General features: G+C 35.8%; 3 protein-coding genes across 3 annotated transcripts; 2 read left to right on the forward strand and 1 right to left on the reverse strand.

Annotated features, from left to right (window-relative positions):
* The first annotated feature begins 3,224 nt into the window (after window positions 1-3,224).
* On the forward strand, window positions 3,225-10,834 carry LOC127444112 (fibrinogen alpha chain-like). The gene is made up of 6 exons (XM_051703303.1): window positions 3,225-3,350; window positions 3,902-4,012; window positions 4,134-4,317; window positions 4,449-4,594; window positions 6,534-7,365; window positions 9,987-10,834. The coding sequence occupies exons 1-6, from the start codon at window positions 3,297-3,299 to the stop codon at window positions 10,667-10,669; spliced, it is 2,010 nt and encodes a 669-aa protein (XP_051559263.1). The 5' UTR covers window positions 3,225-3,296; the 3' UTR covers window positions 10,670-10,834.
* A 117-nt stretch (window positions 10,835-10,951) lies between these two features.
* On the forward strand, window positions 10,952-13,371 carry LOC127444111 (fibrinogen alpha chain). Its single transcript, XM_051703302.1, has 4 exons — window positions 10,952-11,500; window positions 11,828-12,011; window positions 12,362-12,507; window positions 12,723-13,371. The coding sequence occupies exons 1-4, from the start codon at window positions 11,498-11,500 to the stop codon at window positions 12,999-13,001; spliced, it is 612 nt and encodes a 203-aa protein (XP_051559262.1). The 5' UTR covers window positions 10,952-11,497; the 3' UTR covers window positions 13,002-13,371.
* Window positions 13,372-15,637: 2,266 nt separating this feature from the next.
* Window positions 15,638-20,132, reverse strand: fgb (fibrinogen beta chain). Its single transcript, XM_051703379.1, has 8 exons — window positions 20,004-20,132; window positions 19,807-19,821; window positions 19,292-19,489; window positions 17,950-18,133; window positions 17,368-17,709; window positions 16,938-17,060; window positions 16,316-16,601; window positions 15,638-16,196 (listed from the first exon to the last, which is right to left on the reverse strand). Exons 1-8 carry the CDS (start codon window positions 20,082-20,084, stop codon window positions 15,971-15,973), a joined length of 1,455 nt encoding a protein of 484 aa, XP_051559339.1. The 5' UTR covers window positions 20,085-20,132; the 3' UTR covers window positions 15,638-15,970.
* Between the last annotated feature and the right edge of the window lie 2,897 nt (window positions 20,133-23,029).

Here is a 23,029-nt window from a genome sequence, read left to right on the forward strand (position 1 = left end):
CTTGTTGAATCAGTCAGTAAGCAATGATTTGTCCTCTACCCTATAGATGCTACAGATATTCAGATATAACACATTAAGAAAATACTATACATTTCTATAAGCTTTGAAATGCTATTTTTTTATTATTATTTTTTTTTTTTTGAAGGCACATGGTGGCACACATCTGTCTTTATTGCCATCAATGTTTTTGGCTTCTGTGGTTTCTGGTTTCTGGTTTCTTCAGTAACCCTCACCTAACATAATTTACTCACTGCTATGATACTGACTTACAACAATATATGAGTGATTCATCTATTAGGGGAACTTTTCTTATGTTAAGGAAAAACATGCATTTAAAAAAAAATATACATTAATTAAAATAATAATGTAAGTTTTAAAGCATAGCTTTTACTTTTACATTTAAAAGTGTTGAAAAGTTAAATTAACCAGAATTTTGTGCTCATCCCATTCATATTTCTCTATCATGCCAAGTATTTTAGAGAACAATTGTGTTTTCCCTATATATATATATATATATATATATATATATATATATATAGGGAATTTATGGCACAATCAAAAAAAAAAAGAAAAAAAAAAAGGAAAATTGGGTTCTGGGTGACTTACAACGGAAGTGAATGGGACCAATCCGTAAATGTTAAAATACTCACTATTTTAAAAAATATAGCCACAAGACAGAAACAGTATGTGTGCTAACAGTGTGATAAAATCGTATAATAATATTTTCTGTTTTACAGATTTTACAACTTAGTTGTCATGAAGATGTAATGTCAACAAATCCCAAAACCCTAAAACAACTTTAAACATCAAATAATACATGAGTTTTGACAGAAGAATTAATTTAAATGCTTTTATAAAATTATAAACTTCACATTTCAGCATTTACCTTGATTTTTGCTTAACATTTACATTTATTCATTTGGCAGATGCTTTTATACAAAGCGACTTACAAAAGAGGAATAATACATCATAAGCGATTCATTTTAAGGAGAGAGCAGTACAAAAAGTGCTGCATTACAAAGTTTCACTAGCATCAGAATAGTAGTATCCAAAACAGATTAGAGTGCAACAAGAATATATAATTATTATAATTATATATATATATATATATATATATATATATATATATATATATATATATATATATATATATATATATATTTATTTATTTTTTTTTTTTTTTTTTTTTTTTTTTTAAATGAGTGCATGGTTAAGTGCTCATGGAAAATATGTTTTTAGCCATTTTTTGAAGACAGAGAGTGAGTCTGCTTCACGGATGGATTTGGGAAGGTCATTCCACCAATGAAGTACAGTGAAAGTGAAAGTTCGGGAAAGTGTTTTGGTGCCTCTTTGCGTTGGTACAACAAGGCGCTGCTCACTAGCTGACCGGAGGCTTCTAGTGGGCACGTAGCTCTGCAGAAATGATTTTAGGTATGCTAGAGCAGACCCAGTGACTGTTCTGTATGCCAGCATCAGAGCCTTGAATTTGATACATGCATCAACAAGCAGCCAGTGAAGAGAGACAAGGAGTGGTGCAACATGCACTCTCTTTGGTTCGTTGAAGATCAGACGTGCTGCTGCATTCTGGATCAGTTACAGGGGCCTAATTGCACATGCAGGGAGGCCTGCAATGAGAGCGTTACAGTAATCCAGTCAAGTTATGACAAGTGACTGAACAAGAAGTTGTGTGAAATGTTCAGTGAGGAAGGGTCTTATTTTCCTGATATTGTAGAGTGTAAATCTATATGATCGGGCTGTCTTTGAGATGTGGTCTGTGAAACTGAGTTGGTTATCGATGGTGATGTTGTGTTCAACAGCAGGTTTGGCTGGAAAGACGAAGAGCTCTGTCTTCGCTGGGTTAAACTGCAGGTGGTGTTCCTTCATCTAGGCCAATATGTCTGCCAAACAGGTCGAGATTTGAGCAGTCACTGCGGTGTCTTTGGGCTGGAAAGACAAGTAGAACTGTGTCATCGGTGTAGCAGTGCTAAGAGAACCCATGTGCTTGAATAAAGGGTCCCAGTGATGTTGTATATATAGAGAAGTGATGTGGTCCAAGCACTGAGCCCTGAGGTACCCCAGTAAGTACAGGAGCTGTTGTGACTTGGACACCTCACCTCTCCAGGCTACCTTGAAGGACCAACCTGAGATAGGACTTAAATCAGCCAAGCACAGTTCCTGTAATGCCCAGAGAAGAGAGGGTGGACAGTAGGATCTGAGGGTTGACTGTGTCAAAGGCTGCAGAAAGGTCCAGTAGAATCAGGACAGATGATCTGATCCAGCTCTCGCCTGTCTCAGCAACTCAGTGACTGACATCAGGGCAGTCTCGGTGGAATGTCCATTTTTGAAGCCTGACTTACTGTCATCCAGCAGCTTGTTCTGCGAGAGATAGGCAGATATCTGTTTGAAAACTGCCCTTTCAAGTTTTTGCCATGAATGGGATGAGAGAGACTGGTCTGTAGTGTTCTACTTGTGTGGGGTTAAGTGCTGTTTTTTTAAGAAGTGGGGCTACTCAAGCCTGCTTAAATGTAGTGGGAAAAATCCCTGTAAGTAGAGCTGTGTTAATTATGTGTGTGAGTGCAGGTAGGATAGACAGAGAGATGGCTTGGAGAAGGTGAAGAAGGAATATGGCCAAGGGGACAGGTAGTGGGGTGGTTGGAGAGTAGGAGTTTAGAGACCTCAGTGTCAGTCAGGGGAGAGGACATAGCGATAGAAGCAAGGACGAGTCAAAACATTTTGTGGTAATTATGCCACAAATGCTGTTGACTGAGCTTAACTTGTTATTCCTTAAAGAAACAATTAATTTCATTTTATTTTTCTATGTTTAAAGTTATAATTTTCTCCAAAAGTGCTAATATTTGAATGGTAATCAATGCCATGATCACACCTTTGTTTTAGGATATGTGATAAATTGTTAAACATGAAACAATTAGAGGATATCAATTAAGTAATCAAAAGGGCTCCTAACTGAAGGATCATCCATGTATATCATAAATGTGCTACTAGCTCTTTAAGGGAAGTCATACTGGAGTATCAGTTCTTTGACAAGCATGTACACAGTGTTTCCCGTAAACCAGTTGATAACGGTTGAGAGTTGTGTAATTTGTGTGTTTGTCTCTCTCTGTGTTTCTGGAAAGGACAGGCAGTTTGTCCAAAGAGTGTGTACTTTCAGTGTTTTCTAAATGTGGGGGCTGGGGACACAGTGACTGTGGTCAATAATGAGTCAATTTGTTGATCAATCATTAGGGTTCATATGGGAAATATGAGCAGTGTTGGCCTGTATTCTGCACAGAGACACCATGAAGCTCACACACTTTCTCCTCTGCTTGGTTGCATTCTTGTCCTCTGCTTTGGTAAGTGACTTCACAAATCAACAAAAAAGGATCATAAATGAACACACTTACAACATTTGGGCATTTTTTAAAATACCTTGGAGTATTGTGTGAATACAATAGGGTACCAATATCATTCAATACCAAGGTATATGTTAAAGTAAAATTGTATTACTATTTGATACTTTTACTTTACCACAGTTCTTTTTTATAAGGGATATATACTGTAAGTATTGAAAGTGCTGAAATTGTTGCCAGACCTCAGGCAATTATAAATGAATTCCTCTTTATGTATTAAAGAGGTAATAGTATATGATAGTCAATCCATAATTAATAGTCTCCTTAACTAATCATAGTAGTACACATAATGTTTTTAATAAGTTTTATATTTTTATGAAAAAAATGTCATCAGTGTTATAAAATATTTGTTTCCGTCCATTCAACTTTACCGCAACAATTATTGTCATTTCTACTCAATTTCTCTCCATTTTTGTCAACCCATGTTTCATGTATTGGTCAGAATATGTTTGCACACTTAAAGTAGTGGTTTTCCCTCTCTCTTTCTCTCTTAGTCAGGGGATACTATTGTAGACCCGAGAGGTGGCCGTCCTATTGAGCATGGCTACAAGGCACAAGAAACCTGTCAGACAAAAGAATGGCCTATGTGTACAGATGACGAGTGGGTATGCAAAGTTATTGCTACTAAAATAAAATTGGGTTAGAGTTTCAAGGTAAGGGTTTCTTTTAGAATTAAACAGTTACATAAATTTGCTAAAGAATGCAAACACCCTTTAATTTCTTCAGGGAAGCAAATGTCCATCTGGCTGCCGAATTCAAGGGCTCATGGACAAAGCTGACCACGATATCCTCAAGAAGATCGAGAAGATTCGTCGTCTCCTGAACGAGGGAAGGCAACTGTACACCTCGGCTGATCACATGTCCAAAACGACTTACAGTTACCTGAGAGAACGGTTGACCTCTGACGCAGGTAAACAATAACTAAAGCATCTTTAGTAAGTTTTGATCGTCTTGATTCATGCCAATGGATTACGTTTATTTTTGAAAGTTGAAGTATTTTTAGAAAACAGATGTATTAAAAAGTATTCCCCATCTTGTTAGGTAATGATAACAGGTATGCGTCATTGGCCGAACAGCTGAGGCAGAGGATTTCTGAGATAAAGATTAAAATTGACCGTCAACTCAGGTTACTGGAAGCTCTAAAAACACAGGTCAAGAATCAAGTTGTTGTAATGAAGAGACTGGAGGTGAGAAAAAACAAAAAAATTAATTAATAAAAACTTTCATTTGTTTTCGAAGGGGATAGGTCACCCAAAATTGCAAATTCTGTCATCATTGACTCACCCTCATGTTGTTGCAAACCCATATAACTTTCTTTTTTCCATGGGACACAAAAGAAGATGTTAGGCAGAATGACAGCCTCAGTCACCGTTCACTTCCATTGCATCTTTCAGTCACACTTTATATTAGGTGGCCTACTATGTACTAGCATTAAATACATACAAGACTATGTCTTTACTGTGTAACTACATATTGCTCTGCAAAATTCCCACATTTTCTGCTACTGAGGTTGAGGTACGAGAAGGTTTAGGAGTAAGGGTAGGGTTAGGGTTAGGGGTTAGAGTTAGAGTTAGGTTTTGAGGTAAGGGTTGGGTTAGGGTTAGGGGTATAGTTAACAGTGTAACTACAAATGTATTTAAATGTAACTAACTTAAATGTAATTACAATGCAGCAACATGTATGTACGTAATAAGTACATTGTATCAAATGGTTATGTACATAATAGTTAAGGCCACCTAATAAATGTGGGTCCCTTCTTTTTTATGTAAATTCAGTGGTTTCTAAGAATTTGACATGTGGAAATAAAAGGACATGTCAACAAAATCTGGTAAAAGGAATGTTCTATACTACTTAAAGGGATATTCTGGGTTCCATACAAGTTAAGCTCAATCAGCAGCATTTGTGGCATAATATTGATTACCACAAAAATTTATTTTTACTTGCCCCTTCTTTTCTGTAAAAAAAAGCAAAAATCTGGATTACAGTGAGGCACTTACAATGGAAGTGAATGGGGTCAGTTCATAAACATTACAATACTTATTGTTTTAGAAGTACAGCCAAGCTGTAAAAAATATGCATGTTAACATGATTTTTAAATTATAGCCAATTTTACAACTTTGTTTCCATGACTATGTAATGTCAACAAACCCTGAAACCCTAAAGTGACGGTAAAAATGATGATTTAAACAACTTTACAGCTCAAGAAGTTTTAACAGAAGAATTAATGTAAGTGCTTTTATAAAATTATAAGTTTCACATTTCTGCCTTTAGACACTACAAAAATTGGCCCCATTCACTCCCATTATAAGTGTCTCACTGCAACTTTGTTTTTTTGTTTTTTTAAGAAAAGGAGGGATGAGTCAAAATAGTTTTTTGTGGTAATCAGCATTATGCCACAAATGCTATCTATTGAGCTTAACTTGTATTGAACCCGGAGTATTTCTTTAAGCTCTTGTGACAGCAATTTTGGCATAATCTTAAAAATAACAGAAAATAATTTAAATTGTTTAAACTCTTTTTTTAAAGCATTAATTAAAGCACAGTTATAGTAACGCTTACAAAAAATCTAGAGTTCTGACAAATTTCCTTCTCATTATTTATTTTTTTTTTTACACGCAAATGAGCTTGCGATTAGCTGCAAATGTTTGCCAGAAGTTTGCAGCTCTTCACCGGTATTGATGAACCTGCAGCATACCTTTGGCAACAATGAAGAGTTTGTCGCAAAACTCATTTGCATGTGAAAATAATGAGAGGCAAATTTGCGGCAAGTTTGCCAGAACTCTTTTGTAAGGGAAGGCGTTAACAATGGAAGTCCACGAGTAGAAGCAAAAATGTGAATTTTGTGTTTTTGTTAAAGCACTTACATAAATTATTCAGTTAGAAAACTTTTAATATCCATGTAATGTCCAAATAGTCCTTTTCGAGGTGGGACTTTTGTCTTGGTAGAAGAACTTCTGGTTATGCTTTAATTCTGGTGTCCTTGAACATATCATTCAAAAGTTACCACTTTACATGGTCAATACATTGAGGTTGAAAAACGTATTAAGTATTGTGTGTTTTTATCTGCAGGTCTGTATTGAATTCTTAGAATATTATTAAAGCATTAGTCTTTTTCTCTTGGCAAAGGTTGACATTGACATCAAGCTGCGTGCCTGCAAGGGCTCTTGCGCCAGCTACAGTGAGTTCACAGTGGACAGGGAAAGCTATGTGACACTTGACAAGCAAATGGACAATCTGAATGCTCTGACTGTGCAGAGCGTGGAGACTGTCAGTACCCTAGGAATCATGAAAAGCAGGCCTTTGAAGGACGTAGTGGTGCCCTCCATCTACAAGACTGGACCAGGGACTGGCACTGCCGAGCAGAAGCGGCTGCTCTTCGGAGACGTGGGTCAGATGAAGCTTTCTCTGGAAGCCGAAGGTTCCACTGCAGAATCTGCTGCCACAGTTAGCAAATTCCCCACAGGTATGGACTCAAGTTCCCCTTCTACATCCCATTCTTCCCTCTCCAAGTCAGTTTCCGTTTGCACCAAGACTACACGCAAGGTGGTAACGCACACCAAAGACGGCCCTGTGGAGAAGGTTGAGGTTATAGAAAGTGGGTCTGGCTGTGAATCTGTAGGAAATCTAGGAATTTCAGATCAAGATGGCAAGTCTATCACTACTCTCAGTCATGGGACTGATGATCTAGGTGGCTTTGGTGATCTAGACTTCTTCAAAGGGCTTAGCACTGACGCACAAAAGTTATCCTCATCTTCTTCCTCATCCAAGACATTCTCTTCCTCGAAAACAACTCTGACAGATGGAAGCAAAGGTTCAAAGACCACCATCTCTAGTGACCCATTTTTTGGGGAAGACCCCGGGGCATTTATGCACGGTGATGTGGAAGAAGATATTCCCGACATCCATGCGCGAAGTGTGAAATTACAGGACGAACGCAAGGCTGGTATTTTTGGCAGAGGTACACTCGAGTAAAACTCTAAACTCAACCAGCATACACAAGTGAACCATTAAAGTTAATTCTCTTGATAATACTGAAAATGTTATCAAGAGTTTGCTTTAGAGCTTTTTAGAAACATAAGTCAAGTAATTTTAACGTTACATTTAATTGTATTAAAAAGCTCATAATATATCCAGAAAAAGTTGTAAACGATGTTGAAGAGCAAGTAAATAAAAAATTGTTAAAAAAGCAAGATACTGAAATTTGTTTTATTTGTATAGTGCTTTTCACAACACACATCGTTTCAAAGCAGCATTGCAGAAAATCATGCATTAACAGAAAATTAAAATGAAATATCTAAAAAGTCTTAGAGTCATCATTGTGTAGTTTGATTAGTTTGATATAAAAAATTTTTTTTTAAATAATTAAATAATAATTTTATTTAGAAACCCAGTGAGCAAGCCAAAGGCGACTATGGCAAGGAACACAAAACTGTTGATTAATGGAGAAAAATAGCCTTGGGAGAAACCAGGCTCCCTGAGGGGGCCAGTTGCCCTCTGGCTAACCAGCATGAATATAATGCCAGTATTAGTTATTTATGTGCAGTGCAAGTCATGGTTTAAAATTAGTAAACGAAGTAAGTGTTAAGGGCCAGTGTTTAAACAAAGATTTTGTATGAACTGTAAGATTAATGACTAATGTCTTTGAAGTTCATCTTGGATTAACTACACAAATTAACATAGATGCATTATCCTTTGTTAATTGGCTGAAGAAGGCTTTTGTTGGCAATATATTGATAGTCTATGTATTCCATTTTAAGAGTGTAGTCCATCATTAGACCAAGGTAATGCAGGCAGAGGTCAGTGAGGTGCATCGCAGTTCAACTGGCAGGTCATTTCAGTGAGGTCTATCCTAAGTCCAAGGTTCAAGCAATGGCATATGAAGTATCCCATGTCTTATGGTTGGAGCTGGCATCAGTTCATCCTCTGAAGTCCATGTAATAGACTGAAGTGATGTCTGGCAGGCAGCATTTAGTTGTCATCTGGATCTGGCCGGTTCCGTTGACCTCGGGATAGGAATCCCGAGGTTGAGACAGGGATACAAATAGAATCATATTAGCTGAATTTTGTAGCATTATTGATCATGATAAATGTTTCTGGTTCTGGCAGACCTACTGTACCTAAAGCAGCCTAATTGTGAGTTGATTGATAATTAGGTGTATGCCCGGCTAAATAGATGAGTCTTTAGTCTAGACTTAAACTGAGTGTGTGTCTGCATCCCAAACAGTATTAGGGAAACTATTCCATAGTTTAGGAGCCAAATAGGAAAAGGATCTACCTCCTTTTGTGGATTTTGATACTCTAGGAACTATTAACAGGCCAGAATTTTGCGATCGTAATGAACGTGATGGAATATAGCGTGGTAGAAGTTCACTAGACCATGTGGAGATAGACCATTCACAGCTTTGTACGTAGTTAACAAAATGTTAAAATTAATATGAAATTTAACAGGTAGCTAATGTAATGATGATAAAATGGGCCTAATATGTTCATATTTCTTGGTTCTAGTTAGCACTCTAGCTGCTGCATTTTGAACCAATTTAAGTTTATTAACTGCATTACTGGGAGGACATCCTCCCAGTAATGCATTACAATAATCTAGTCTTGAGGTCATGAACGCATGAATTAGTTTTTCGGCATCAACAACAGAGAGCATGTGTCGTAACTTAGCAATATTTCTGAGGTGGAAGAATGCTGTTCTACAAACATCTGTACAGAAGTTTGTGCTTTTAAGGCTAATTCACGCTGCCCCAAGAATGGCAGCTGTGTCCCAAAAGACACACTATGCATTTATGCACTATGCATTCAGCCAAATAGTGTATGAATTTTTAAAGTGTAGTATTGTCTCAAATGGAACACTAATGTTTTTTTAACTACATGGAAACATTAGCCATTTTTCAGCTGATGGAATTGACATTTCAGACGATTGTGATGTGTTGCCGCTAGCTTTAGCACATCAGCGTACCGGAATGTGCAACACTTATATCTTTAATACCATACATATTCACACTACGTGGGATTACAGTAAAGCATTAAACTCACAATTGCAAGGTGCTGCAGACGTTTTGCTGCTCGCCACATTCAACATTGATTACAATTGTTTTGTCAGGCCAACATTGCGAAGAGGTAACCACACATCATCCACTAAGTAGGGCCAGCCACGACTGCTGAGTGCATGAAGCTTTCAGCATTCCATGCTCAGTTATTTCGGTTAAAGAAGTAATTCAACCAAGTACTCGTAGTACTTATCTTTTCGTTGCATTTTAAGTGTGAACACACTACTTACACTATGTAGACTACACAATGGTGTAGAACAGTGCAGAAGTATGCGGTTTGGGACATAATTCAGTATTTAAAACATACTAAAGTTGGCTGTTGGATTTAGTTGGAACAACAAGAGGGACAGTAAAAGATGATTTTGGATTAATAATTTTTTGGATAAACTGTCCAGCCGTGTTTGTTAGCGTTTTGTTGGGGCAGTGTGAATTAGCCTTTAGTGAAAAGAGAGCTGCATTTTGGATCTCTGGGGTGAATTGTCAATGTGGCTTTGGTCTAATGAGCAGGTGTGTAATCTTATTTCAGATTGCGTTGAAATCCTGCAGAAGCATGCGAATGGTGGTCAGAATGACCTGTTCAAAATAAAGCCTTCTGGGTCGGAGGAGGTTGTAGACACAGGGTTGGGGGGCTGGGCTCTGGTTCAGCAGAAGGAGGATGGGTCTTGTAACTTCAATCGCTCTTGGAAGGAGTATCAGGCTGGTTTTGCCCAGATAGACAAACAGGGTAAGGGTGAGGTCTGGATCGGGAACAAGTTCTTACACCTTCTCACCACTCAGAATGACAGTCTTCTGAGGGTGGAGCTGCAGGACTGGGAAGGGAAGGAGGTCTATGCAGAGTACAACATAAAAGTTGTCTCAGAAGCAGAGGGATTTGTGCTGACTGTATCAGATTATGTTGGTGACGAAGGTGATGGATTGGGGAATGGACATCCTAATCTTCTATCCTTCCTTTCACATGCTGGTATGAAGTTTAGCACCTTTGACAGGGACAATGATAAATGGGAGGAGAACTGTGCAGAGATGCATGGTGGAGGGTGGTGGTACAATAACTGCCAGTCAGCCAACCTCAATGGGGTGTATTATAAAGGAGGCCAGTACGATCCTGGCACCAAAGTCCCATATGAAATTGAGAATGGAGTTGTGTGGCTGACTTTCAACCCAGCTGATTACTCCCTCAAAGTAGTGAGAATGAAGATCAGACCTGTCTAAAATTTAAAGAGATGTAAACAATGATTAATGAGGAATAAGGACAGATGCACAGTGTTTTGAAGTATAATTATGGTCATATATGATGATGTAAATCTATAATGCTGCCATGTAAATTTCACACAAACAACTAACCTCATGTGTTCAATAAAATGTGTTCACTTCAAAGTGTCTCTTTATTTCAAAATATCTGCTTACATTGTAATTTCTGGAAATACAACCTCACTTTGGCAGCTGTAGACAGCTGACAAAACACACATTACACAGAAAACAAAATGGTTTCAAATGTTTTCATTTTGGTATTGCAATTGATTAATGTTCTTAAACAATTAAATAAATACAACTTATTTAGTCTGCCTTGATATACTAAACTTCATATTACCACCCTGACCATAGATTAAATAAGATAATGATAAAAAAGGCAGATACCACACTTCAATATATAGTATGTTCAAAATACTGTATATTCAAATATTCATTATAAGCATTTCACAGTCATGTCTTATTGGTTAAGATACAACTCCTTTACAAATTATGGGTTGTCTCTAACTTCATATTTTACTCTTTCAGTACCCTAAGGGCAAACAAAGAGCTTACAACTACAAATCACATATTATGATGTCATTTCTCCTTCATATGAATACCATTTTTAAAACCAGCAATCTCCCAAATAGACTCATAAACATTAAAGGTTAATGCAAGTGTGTTTGGTCTGTTGCAGTGTGTAAGGCCTTGCAACAAGGTCTCAAACAACAAAATCACTATAGTAACAGCAGAGGATTTGGACAGTGTACAGCACGGCAAACATATCTTTTGTGCTCTGATGATGAGATGGTGAGTTTAAACTGTTTTTCTTTATTTTTTAAAAGCAATTCACCTGCCTCACCTCTAATTAACGAAGATTAGAAGTAAATTATTCAAATTATTAAAAATATAAATTATATATTTTATAACACTTATATTTTAAAAACACAAAATACTACTACTAATCATAATAAATTATAATAATACATTTTAAATATACATTTTAAATTAAAATATATACAGTTATATAAATTAAATGGAACAAAATTATTAACGTTATTCCATAATTTCTTGAAGCAGTTATATCTCTTGTTTCTGGGACCTTTCTTAATTTTTTTTTTTTTTTTTTTTTTGCAGAGGGATAAATGTCCATCTGGGTGTCGACTAGAGGGCTTTATTGACATGGCAGATGAAGACATTCAGAAACGTCTGAGAAAAATTTGTGCAAGGATTCAACATAATCAGGACATCACATCTTCTGTAATGCAAAATATTGTCCAGTACTACTGGTCACAAAGGAAAACTATCATCCAAACATTCAGTATGTTAAATGTATTTATGGTCCTTTAAAAAAATAAAAAAATAAATTACATATCTAATCCTCAAATTAAGGTAAATAAATACTAGAGGAACCGTTTGGGGTTTCTAAAATTGCCACACTGGCAAAACCCTCTGAAGAACCTCTAGTTTCCCTTTTGAATGTGCCTTAAATATTCTATTCTGTATTTAAGGAACAACAATATATTGTATACTTCTAGGGCCTAAAACCTTTCCCTTGTTTTGAAGTTACTGGAGGAACTTGTCATTTTAGCATTAAACAGGAACAAAATGCTTAGTTTACAGATCTACATGAACTACCAAATGTGGTCTATTGGTATTGTCTCTGTGCAGTGCAAGAGCTCAGATATGCCGAGTTTGCTGAAGAACTTCACAGAAACCTAACGTTCCTGCAAAATCGGTCTGCAGAGCTTTCAAAAGAATTACAGAAGAAGCATTGTATGGTCTGGGATCAGATAAATGAAATTCGCCGAATTGAGGTATGGAATGTCTTTTTCCTTGACCAGGTCAAACACTCTTTTTGTGTTGCTTTTATTTTGGAAGGTCAATTAGGTAATTCAGGTTCACATAATCAATAGATATGGACAAATGTTCTGCAACATTGTCTGAGTCAGGGATTTCAGTGTTTGTTTGAAGTTGAAATTTAACTTTTGGCCTGATTCAGAGTTGTTTTTGTATCATTTTTGGTGTTCAGGTGGACATTGACATCAAAATCCGTGCATGCAAAGGATCATGCAAGCAAACCTTTGACCACGCCATTGATAATGAAGGCTTCAGTGCTATGAAGAACAAAATGGCAGAGTTCAACATTCTCTCCAAGAGGCAAAAGTCATTCTCCAAAAAACTCATACTTCAGTCTGTTGATCGGCCCAGTGTGCCCCCCACTTACCGAAAAATCCCCATTATCCGCAATGAGCTCCTTACGAAGTTTGAAGACATTGAGCAGCATCAGGTGGTTTTGGATGAATTTTAGAAGATATTTAGTAATATTTATTTCTAGATCTGTGGATTGATTGGGAAGTGACAAAATACTGCACCACATATCCTGTGATTTGGTTGTCTATTTAATACATGTATTTATAGATTTCTATGCCATTTATTTTGTGTCAATGCATGTATACAGTTTTTTGTTCTTATTTCAGTGTTATACATCTAACTTATGTCCAATACTCCAAGTTTAGTGTTCAACTATTGCTCGAATATTGTCATTCTTAACAGTATTGACAAATACAACAAAAGATAACTTTGGCTATGCCTTAGTTGCTACTGACAACCAAATGAGAATGCAAAATCAGACTGCCAGAGACAATGTATCAAAAAATATTTAAATAAAACATTACAAAACTGTGTCATAGATTTGTTTTTTAACATTCATTTCAAAATAATTTTATTTCAGTCTAACAATTAGCACTTAATATATTACATGCTAAAATGCTCTTTTATTACACATATCTTCTAAATCAATTCTATACTTTCTAGAATATATGGAGGGCCAAGTTAATCAAATAAAATCATTAAATAAATATTTTAATAAATCATTAAGTACATCATGAAATAGTTAAAAAACTATAAAATAATTAAATGTATTATTAAATCAATCAGTTTCCCCTTGTATTTCATTTTAGCACTAGTTTGAGTCCATTTTCATTTTAATATTATCTTTTGGTTGTTTTTTTTTGTTTTTTGTTTTTTTTTGTTTTAGTTTTTTTGTTTTTTTTTGTTTTTTTTTTAAGCACAAGCTTCTTGTCTTTTCATTTTCAAGGTTACAGTTTTCGGGACGTTTCTCAATGACAGTCTGCGAAAAGACAATGCTAAAATGAAAATGGAAACAAACTAGTGCAAAAATGGAATACAAGGGACATTTATTGATTGATTTTGTGATTTAAAGGGGTCTTGGCAAGAGGAATAAAAATGTCCTTGATCTTTTGACATACAAGATGTCATTGTACTTTAAAAATACACTGTAAGTTTCAGAACTCAAAACTTCCTCCTCTCTGCAAAAAGAGCTTTTGTTGAAACCAAGCTGCCAAAACGACACGTTCTTTACTTCCTCCACATTGTGATGTCACAGTGTGTTAGAATTTTGCATCTGACCGCCTCCACAATAACACATCAACGCCTTCTTTACCTTATCACTTCGGTAGCCAGCCCAGCAGCGGTGAGCAGTGAGATGGCAAGTAGAGAGAGCAGGTCAGTCAAGAGCAGAGAGACAATCATAACAGTGGGTATTTACTGTCAAGTCTTAAATTAGAAGCAGCACCAAAACCGATTGTATCTGACAGAGGGTCAGAATGAGTGGGAAAATGATCAGGTTTTACAAATTTATAACTTTCCTAATATTATAAATGAACCTCAAGGAACAAATAAAATAATAAAAAATACATCTCATGACCCCCCTTTTTTTCTCCCCTTTTCTCCCTAATTTGGAATGCCCAATTCCCAATGCGCTCGAGGTCCTCATGGTGGTGTAGTGACTCACCTCAATCCAGGTGGCGGAGGACGAATCTCAGACCGTCAGTCTGCGCATCTTATCACGTGGCTTGTTGAGCACGTTACCGCAGAGAGGTAGCGCGTGTGGAGGCCCACGCTATTCTCCGCAGCATCCATGCACAACTCACCACGTGCCCCACCGAGAGCGAGAAGCACACATTATATTGACCACGATGAGGTTACCCCATGCGACTCTACCCTCCCTAGCAACCGGTCCAATTTGGTTGCTTAGGAGACCTGGCTGGAGTCACTCAGCACGCCCTGGATTCAAACCCGTGACTTCAGGGGTGATAGTCAGTGTCAGTACTCGCTGAGCTACCAGTCTCATGACCCCTTTAATGATTATAAGGGTAAATTACTTTTTAACAATTTCATTATGTATTTAATAATTTATTTAAAATATTTATTTTTTTAGTAATTTGGCTCTCCATACTAGAACAATTTAGAGGACTGCAAAAATAATAATAAGATAAAATAAAATAATAATAATAATAATAATAATAATAATAATAATAATAATAATTATTATTATTATTATTATTATTGTTATTATTATTATTATTATTATTATTATTATTCAATAAGCAGTTTATGTTAAAAATACAAATAATAGGTTGAAAAAATATAAATGACATAAGGGAAGTTTAATATCCATTATGCTCCATTGATTAATTGCAGCCACAGTTACAGTTTCACATTTTCAATTACTGATGCATATATTAAAAACATTTTGATCGGAAGGATTATGCCTAAATGCTTGAAATCAGTTTTATATACCAAAAAATAAGAATAAAATAAATAAATAAATAAATGCCTATATTCAATTTTATTTATTACAAAACTAAAATGTTTATTTAAAAAATGATGGTTGAGTTGCAGGGATAGTGAAGGAAAGGTATTCAACAGGAAAAATAGTAGGCTAATCATAATAAAGAATGAGTAGGTGTTTCTAAACTTTTGACTTTTAGTTTATGGTTTTTGGGCCTTGAATTTAGTTCTGTGTTTAATATGTAATATTGCATATTCATTTATTTTACACCAAACACTGATACTAATTTTCGTCTATACAAATAACAACAACAACAACACATAAAAAAGTATAAATTAACGAAGACATCCTTTAATTTGCTGCAGGTAATCTTTAATGAGAATTAGGTGGATTGGGTATCCATCTAGTTTTAGCATGTTTGGATGTGAATTCTATTTAATGATAATACATTTTGCTCCACATATTCATTTTGAACACTTCAAGTAAGGAAATCTTGAATTTTTCAAGTTGATTTTTTTAAGTCACACACTGTTATGGATATAGTATCTTATGTAAACTTTTGTTAGACTTCATAATCATCCTATTCATTCTCAAAAATGTCTTTGTAAATGAAATTAGAGGCATTAAATTGCACAAACACATCTACCACAGCATCTTATTTCCATTCATTTGAAGTCTTTTTACTAAGAGAAGAATGGCCTGATCTTCATGCTGATGGATTTGAGTGAATACCACGAGCCCTTCCAGTTCATCCACACAATGCCATCATCTGTTCCGTGCTTGGCCATATTTTTTGTGTAAGTTCCACCCCAATAGTATCGGCCATTAGGATTACAAGAGTGGCATCGGTTGTACCACCATCCACCTCCATCTTCTCTTGAGCACTGCTTAGTAGGATCTCCAGGTATCCTGTGTGTGATTGACAGATTTGTAGAGGGAGAAAACATATTAGATATCAGTTTGCAAAACTGCATATCTTTTTCATGGAAAAATACTCTCTTCCTATGACAATAATGGACCATACTCACCATTTGTCATTATCTCTGTCATACGTGCTGAACATCATGCCATTATGGATGGTCATGGTACGGTTCTCCCCAAGCAGTTCTGTAGCACCTTCCAAGAATGTGTTTCCAGCGGTTCCGGAGTACCGACCAATTGATAGAAGGTAGTTGTTGGCCTCACCCTGTATAGTGAACTGCTTGTATTGAGCGTAGACCTTTGAGCCACTCCAGTCTTCCATTTCAATCAAGAGCTCAGTGGGGTCCATCTTTGTAAGATGACTAATGCGATTGTTACCCAACCAGTACTCACCTAAAACAGTCCACAAAAATGTAATTATATTACGGTGTCAGTGAATGTGACATAAAAATAGAGGCCTTCACCGAAAAAAACAGCAAACCTGATCTGATGACAAGTTGTAATAATAATATGAGATGACAAAATTGTAAGATATTGTATGTGTTGGCTCGTACAAAAACATGAAACTTTTACTCCCACATAGAAAAATAAATGAACCAACTAACAATGTTATTACGAGATTTCCCAGAATAATTACATGTTTTGAAACACCTCTTCCCACATTCCTATGGTATCCAGGGATGCTATGGTATCCACATAGCAAAATATCACTTGTTAGCAGTAGCTCACCAGGGGTTTGGCAGTGGCCTTTGCCCACATCAAAGGCAATGTTTCCAAAGCCTTTTCGATAGTCGTCCCAACGCCTGCCAAAGTCAACACTGCCATCCATACGGTTCTGGATAACCACCCAACCTTTGTGATAAAAATAGAAAAGTAATAATGGTACTCATATCATATACTGTTTGGTGCATACTGGAATGGTATTGGTAACAGTACTTTTAAATGTTCTTTTTGCCAGTGCAAAACTTGTTGCTACAATGCTCAGGTATACTGGGTGGTTGTTAGCATGTTGCTATGCAGTTGCCAATGTGTTCTGGCTAGGGGGTTTATAGGTGGTTGCAGAGTGATTGCTTATCAGCCAAAGTGAATCGAGTCCACTTTCTTAGCAAGGACCTCTTATGACACAATTTATGAATGTAATGAGGGAATCTGGACATACCTCCATTTTGAGAGGTCTGATCGCAGAAGACTTTGTAAGGCATGGCAAGTGGATCGGGTTGTATGAGATACATCTGAGATTCTTCGCCTCCTTTGCGGAAGATGTCCTCACACTCCTTGCCAGACACCACAGGAATTGGGCAGCTGACCTTGCAAGGCGTTGCACAATTGGTCTTTTGAACATTGATAGCTTTTTCCAAGCGCTGAATCTTTTCACGGATTTTGTCGAGAACAGCTTGTAGGATTTTGATGTTCTGCGGGAAGGTGACATCCACGGCGTCCTTTATAAAGGAATGCTGGTTTTCTAGGCTATCAGTGTACTGACTAACCAGCATACCATTGCCTATGAGAATAGAGGACAAACATTTTCATAAGGGTCACCTAGGGCTACATTAATGCATTTGGCAGATGCTTTTATCCAAAGTGACTCACAATGCATTCAAGGCAAATATTTTATCACCTTTAAATCGAACCCATAATTCCCCTTTTTTATAGAAAATGCTCTACCAGTTGAGCAACAGGAAAGTCTAGTGAGATCTACAAAATAATAATGAAATTATCATTATTAATGAAACATACTTACCCTGGGTGACTCTTTGTCTCTGGGTTACTTCTGAAGTCATATCCATGACATAGCCATGGACAGAGTTGGTGGACTGGTAAAGGTCATCCACAGATCTTTTCAGTTGATCTACAGCTGGCCTCACATTCCGTTCTTGTTTAATGAGGGTTTTTTTCAGCTCACAACCCGTGGGACACATCACGCCCTGAAGAAAAACATTTCATTTGAATATTTTAACACTGAGTTAATCCTGGACCATCCTGGACCTTTACTTGAATGTAGTAACAGAGCAATTAGCAGGATGGACAATGTTTTTTTTTTTTGTTTTTTTTTTACTATTCCTTTAAAATAGTCTGTGCTAATAAAAAATAAAAATAAAAAATAAAAAAACATTTTCTTTCTTTTTTTTTTTATTGCATGTTAGTTTTATTTGATTACCAAGAATGTACCTCTAGAATCTTGAGGTAAAATAGGCTACTACCCAGCAAACAGATTTCAACCAATATCTAATGTTCTAGGAATGTTTGTTTTAGGTTTTATTTTTTAAAACAATAAATGTATGTTCCCAGAAGATTGCAGGGTGATTTTTGTGTTATTATGTAATAAGAAAATTGTCTATTGGTTATTTTAGGTTTTATATTTTATAATCAAAAATAACATTCCCAGAACATTGCAGAGAGGTTGTGATACATAACATAACGAAAATACAAAAGGAAAATGATTAGAAGAGCCTAGATTATTTCCATTGCGCACATTAATATTTGTTGTAAGAATTGTTTGCATGCCACACTTTTGAATGAATTCCCTAAAGACCCAGGCCTCATTTTCTATTGTATCTTATTCTGTTAAAAAAATACAATGTGACCCAAAAGTCTGAGACCAAAACAATTGTAGAAATATCTCTATTTAAGATTTTTCCAATTACAAATGATATGATAAAAATTTGCGTGAAGACTTTAATTAAAAATAAGAACATTAGAATGCATAGTATTTAATATGTCCCCCTTTTGCTTTAATGACAACTCAACCTGGGATTTACTCTACAAGTTTGTGCAAAACCTGATGATCCATGATTTGAAAATGTTTAAGAGAATCTTGTGTGCTTCAATGGAAGCAACATGATCAATGTCACAAATTTGCTTAATTGATTAGTGACCAAGAGATAGCGCAGATTCTTAAATATTCCTTGTTCATTTTACATCATAACATTCAATGTTTTACATTTTTCAAAATCCTAAATCTTCCTTTTTGTTTTTTAAAGGGTTAAATTAGATTTTGAATGCCAGATTGTCAATGCGGTCTCAAACTTTTGGGCCCAACTTTATCAGAGATGAATCCCTGAATATTTTTATGTCGCTCTGACCATTGCCTCAGACATGTGGTTACATCCACCAGCATCTTGGTACTCTTCCTTCTCCTGCGCTGCTTTCCCCACTGGTGCCACAGTTGGTCGTCCACGGTATCGAGATAACCCACCAATGGGGGGTGGGGCAGCTGGGCCTGGGGAGTAGGTTTCTCTACCTTTAGGACGATGACCTCTGGGATCTACCTCTTCTGCAGGCTATATTCAACACAAAACATGCAAAATAAGCTAAATGTAGATTTTTAACACGACAATAACGATAACTTAATTTTTAACCACTGTTTTTTTGTTTTTGTTTTTAATATAATATTATTTTTCAGATAATCATGCAAGTCAAGTAGTCTTGCAAAATATGTTTTTACATCAAAAAGACCTTTAAGATAAATTATGTGTAATCAAGATTGAGTTTTTTCTTTCTTTTTTTTTTCTTTTTATTTATTTTTTTTTTGTAGAAAAATATAAATAATTCAGTTTTTGCTGCTTTAATTCTGACAAAATTTGAGAAAAGGGCCTACCTTTTTCTTTGATTCCTGAAATAGAGAAGGATAGAGGGGGAAAAAGAAAGGAAGTAATCACTATATTATCAAAATGCACCATTTAAAATCTTACCTGGCATAAATATAATAGACAAACCACTTTCTGAGTTGTTGAAGAGGTTAAAGATTAGCATGTGATGCAGCAAAACATGTAAAATATAGAAAATAATATTCACCAGTACATAATCATCGTAATCTCCATTGTCCTGTGCTAGAGCTCCACCAACACACAGAAAAAGTAACAATATATACTTCATTTTTGTAGAGCTCACAATTCAGTTTCAGCTAAAGTATGAGGTTGTCACTTGTACAAAGTTCAGTGTTACTCTCCCAAATTTATACCAGACAACTTCACGCCCTGGAGAAGGAGGGACTAGCTAACCAGTAACTGGTTAATCTTTAATTGTAGAGATGTCGATTTGAGTAATCAGTCTGGGACGGCATAATTTTTGGGAAATGAAGAAATGACACAGTATAACAGGAAAAGTACAATGTGATCCTACATGAAATGTATTTATTTATTTCAATATATTGAAATTAAACTATGCCAACAAACAGTTGGAAATATCAGATGTAAAACAAATTTATTTGCAATGGCAGAAGATTTCCATAACATCTGGCTGGATTTTAAGTTAAATGACCTATATTATCATTCCTATACTGCCTTAGTTGCAAACAGAACACTGAATAGAGTTGCTTGGTGCATGGTAATGGAATCTAATGTCAAAGTGTGGCACAATTTTGTTTTTACTTGTAATTAATTTTAAACTGGAAAGGGTCTCAGATTGAGACACACTCATTCAGTTGAGGTTTACTGGTATGTTTCTGTATGTTCTGTTCAATCTGGATTACTTATTAAAGTTACAAAATCATGTTGTTTGTTTGGCTAACATGTTGTGTGATCTGTTGTATCTTCTACCACCCACATCTTTGACTATGACTCAAAGTTTAACAGACATGACTATGACAAACAGACACTTTGTACTCCTCTAAACTCTGATGCTCTCTCTATCACTCACTCTTGTACACTTAAAAAAATCAAGCCTATTTATAAGATTTACGCATTTAAATTTCATTTTTTTTCTTTTTTTTTTTTTTTTATACATTTCTTTCACATTTTAACTGTGTAGTCTTTAACAATATTAAATAAATAAAACTTAAAATATTAACATTTTATTACTTTAATTTTGTCAATACATATATGTACACTCGCAGCCAAAAGTTTGGAATAATGTAGAGATTTTGCTCTTATGGAAAGAAACTGGTACTTTTATTCACCGAAGTGCAATCATCTGATCACAATGTATAGTCAGGACATTAATAATGTGAAAAATTACTATTACAATTTGAAAGAAATGTTCAGAACTTCTTAAACTACTTCAAAGAGTTCTCATCAAAAAATCCTCCACGTGCAGCAGAGGCGTTATGCCCAATTATTCACATTCTAAATGTAGTTTTTTTGTCAGTCTAATTGAGTCACGTGTTCCACTAAAGGTGACGTCCCGTGGCTGCCTTGGATTTCGCTCATGGGGAAGGTTGAGCACATATGGGAAAGCACGATGTTAAGCTAATTAATTAAATCAACTTATGTGCAGTTTAACTGTGTCCGTCTCAGTGGAACAGTCAATCTTTTTTTTTTCATAATCTAATATAGATTATGTCAACATTTTTGTTTGATCAGTCGCTATTCATTTCCTTTGGGACTGAAATGCGTTTGACTGGTTTTGCAGTGTAACACTCTCTTTTCTTCATGTTTAAAGAAAGCAGCAGTTCCGCTCCTTTCCAGTCATTATAAAAACTGTTAGTTGTTTTTTGTTTTTTTGTTTTTTAATGAAAGTACAATTCTGTTTTTTTAATGAAGTAATGAAAGGCAGTTTTGCATGGTTCCTCTGTAGCAGCAGACTTTGTATCCATTGAGAGAGGTGGCGTGTGGCTGAACAGATCGAGATGACCCACACTGTTTACATTCTTTCTAGGGGAAAACTGTAATGTGTCAAACAGTGATGGCAACTGCGATAACTGGTGTGATGAAGAGACGGTATTCAGAGTTTTTTTGGCATGTTTCAGAAGACGAAAGACAAACAGATATGGTTTACTTGGCGACATTTCCACAGCAGCAATGACAGCTTTACAGATCCTTGGCATGCTAGCTGTCAGTTTGTCCAGATACTCAGGTGACAATTCACCCCACGCTTCCTGTATCACTTGCCATAGATGTGGCTGTCTGGTCGGGCTCTTCTCACGCACCTTACAGTCTAGCTGATCCCACAAAAGCTCAATGAGTTTAAGATCCATAACACTCTTTTCCAATTATCTGTTGTCCAATGTCTGTGTTTCTTTGCCAACTCTAACCTTTTCTAACCCACTCTAGCCTTAAGGGAAGAATTGCAAAGAAAAAGGCACTTTTGAAACAGGAAAACAAAAAGAAAAGGTTAGAGTGGGCAAAGAAACACAGACATTGGAAAACAGATAATTGGAAAAGAGTGTTATGGATCTTAAACTCATTGAGTTTTGTGGGATCAGCTAGACTGTAAGGTGCGTGAGAAGTGCCCGACCAGACAACCACATCTATGGCAAGTGCTACAGGAAGCGTGGGGTGAAATGTCACCTGAGTATCTGGACAAACTGACAGCTGGAATGCCAAGGATCTGCAAAGCTGTCTTTGCAACACATTGAGGATTTTTTGATGAGAACTCTTTGAAAAAATTGTTTTTAAATTGTAATGGTAATTTTTCACGTTATTAATGTCCTGACTATACATTGTGATCAGTTGAATGCCACTTTGGTGATTTAAAGTATCAATTTCTTTCCATAAGAGCAAAATCTGTACATTATCCTAACTTTTGGCCACCAGTGTATGTATGTCTGTATATATATATATATATGTATATATATATGTATATATGTATGTATATATATATATATATATATATATATATATATATATATATATATATATATAATGTAAATACATATTTGTATTATTTCACAAAGCATAAAGTTTACACAAATAAAAAAATAGCCTATGCCAGTTAGAATACTGTATATGTCAAAATATCTTTAAAAAAAATCTTTCTAAAAAAATCTAAATAAAATATATTTACTGACAATTCAGTATATCAAACATAAACAGTAAATTTGATATTGAAGATTATGAATACTAGCCTACAGGCTACAGAATACAGCTCTTCGCAGATATTTG

The sequence above is a fragment of the Myxocyprinus asiaticus genome, chromosome 7, assembly GCF_019703515.2.
Source record: "Myxocyprinus asiaticus isolate MX2 ecotype Aquarium Trade chromosome 7, UBuf_Myxa_2, whole genome shotgun sequence".
Lineage (NCBI taxonomy): Eukaryota > Metazoa > Chordata > Actinopteri > Cypriniformes > Catostomidae > Myxocyprinus > Myxocyprinus asiaticus.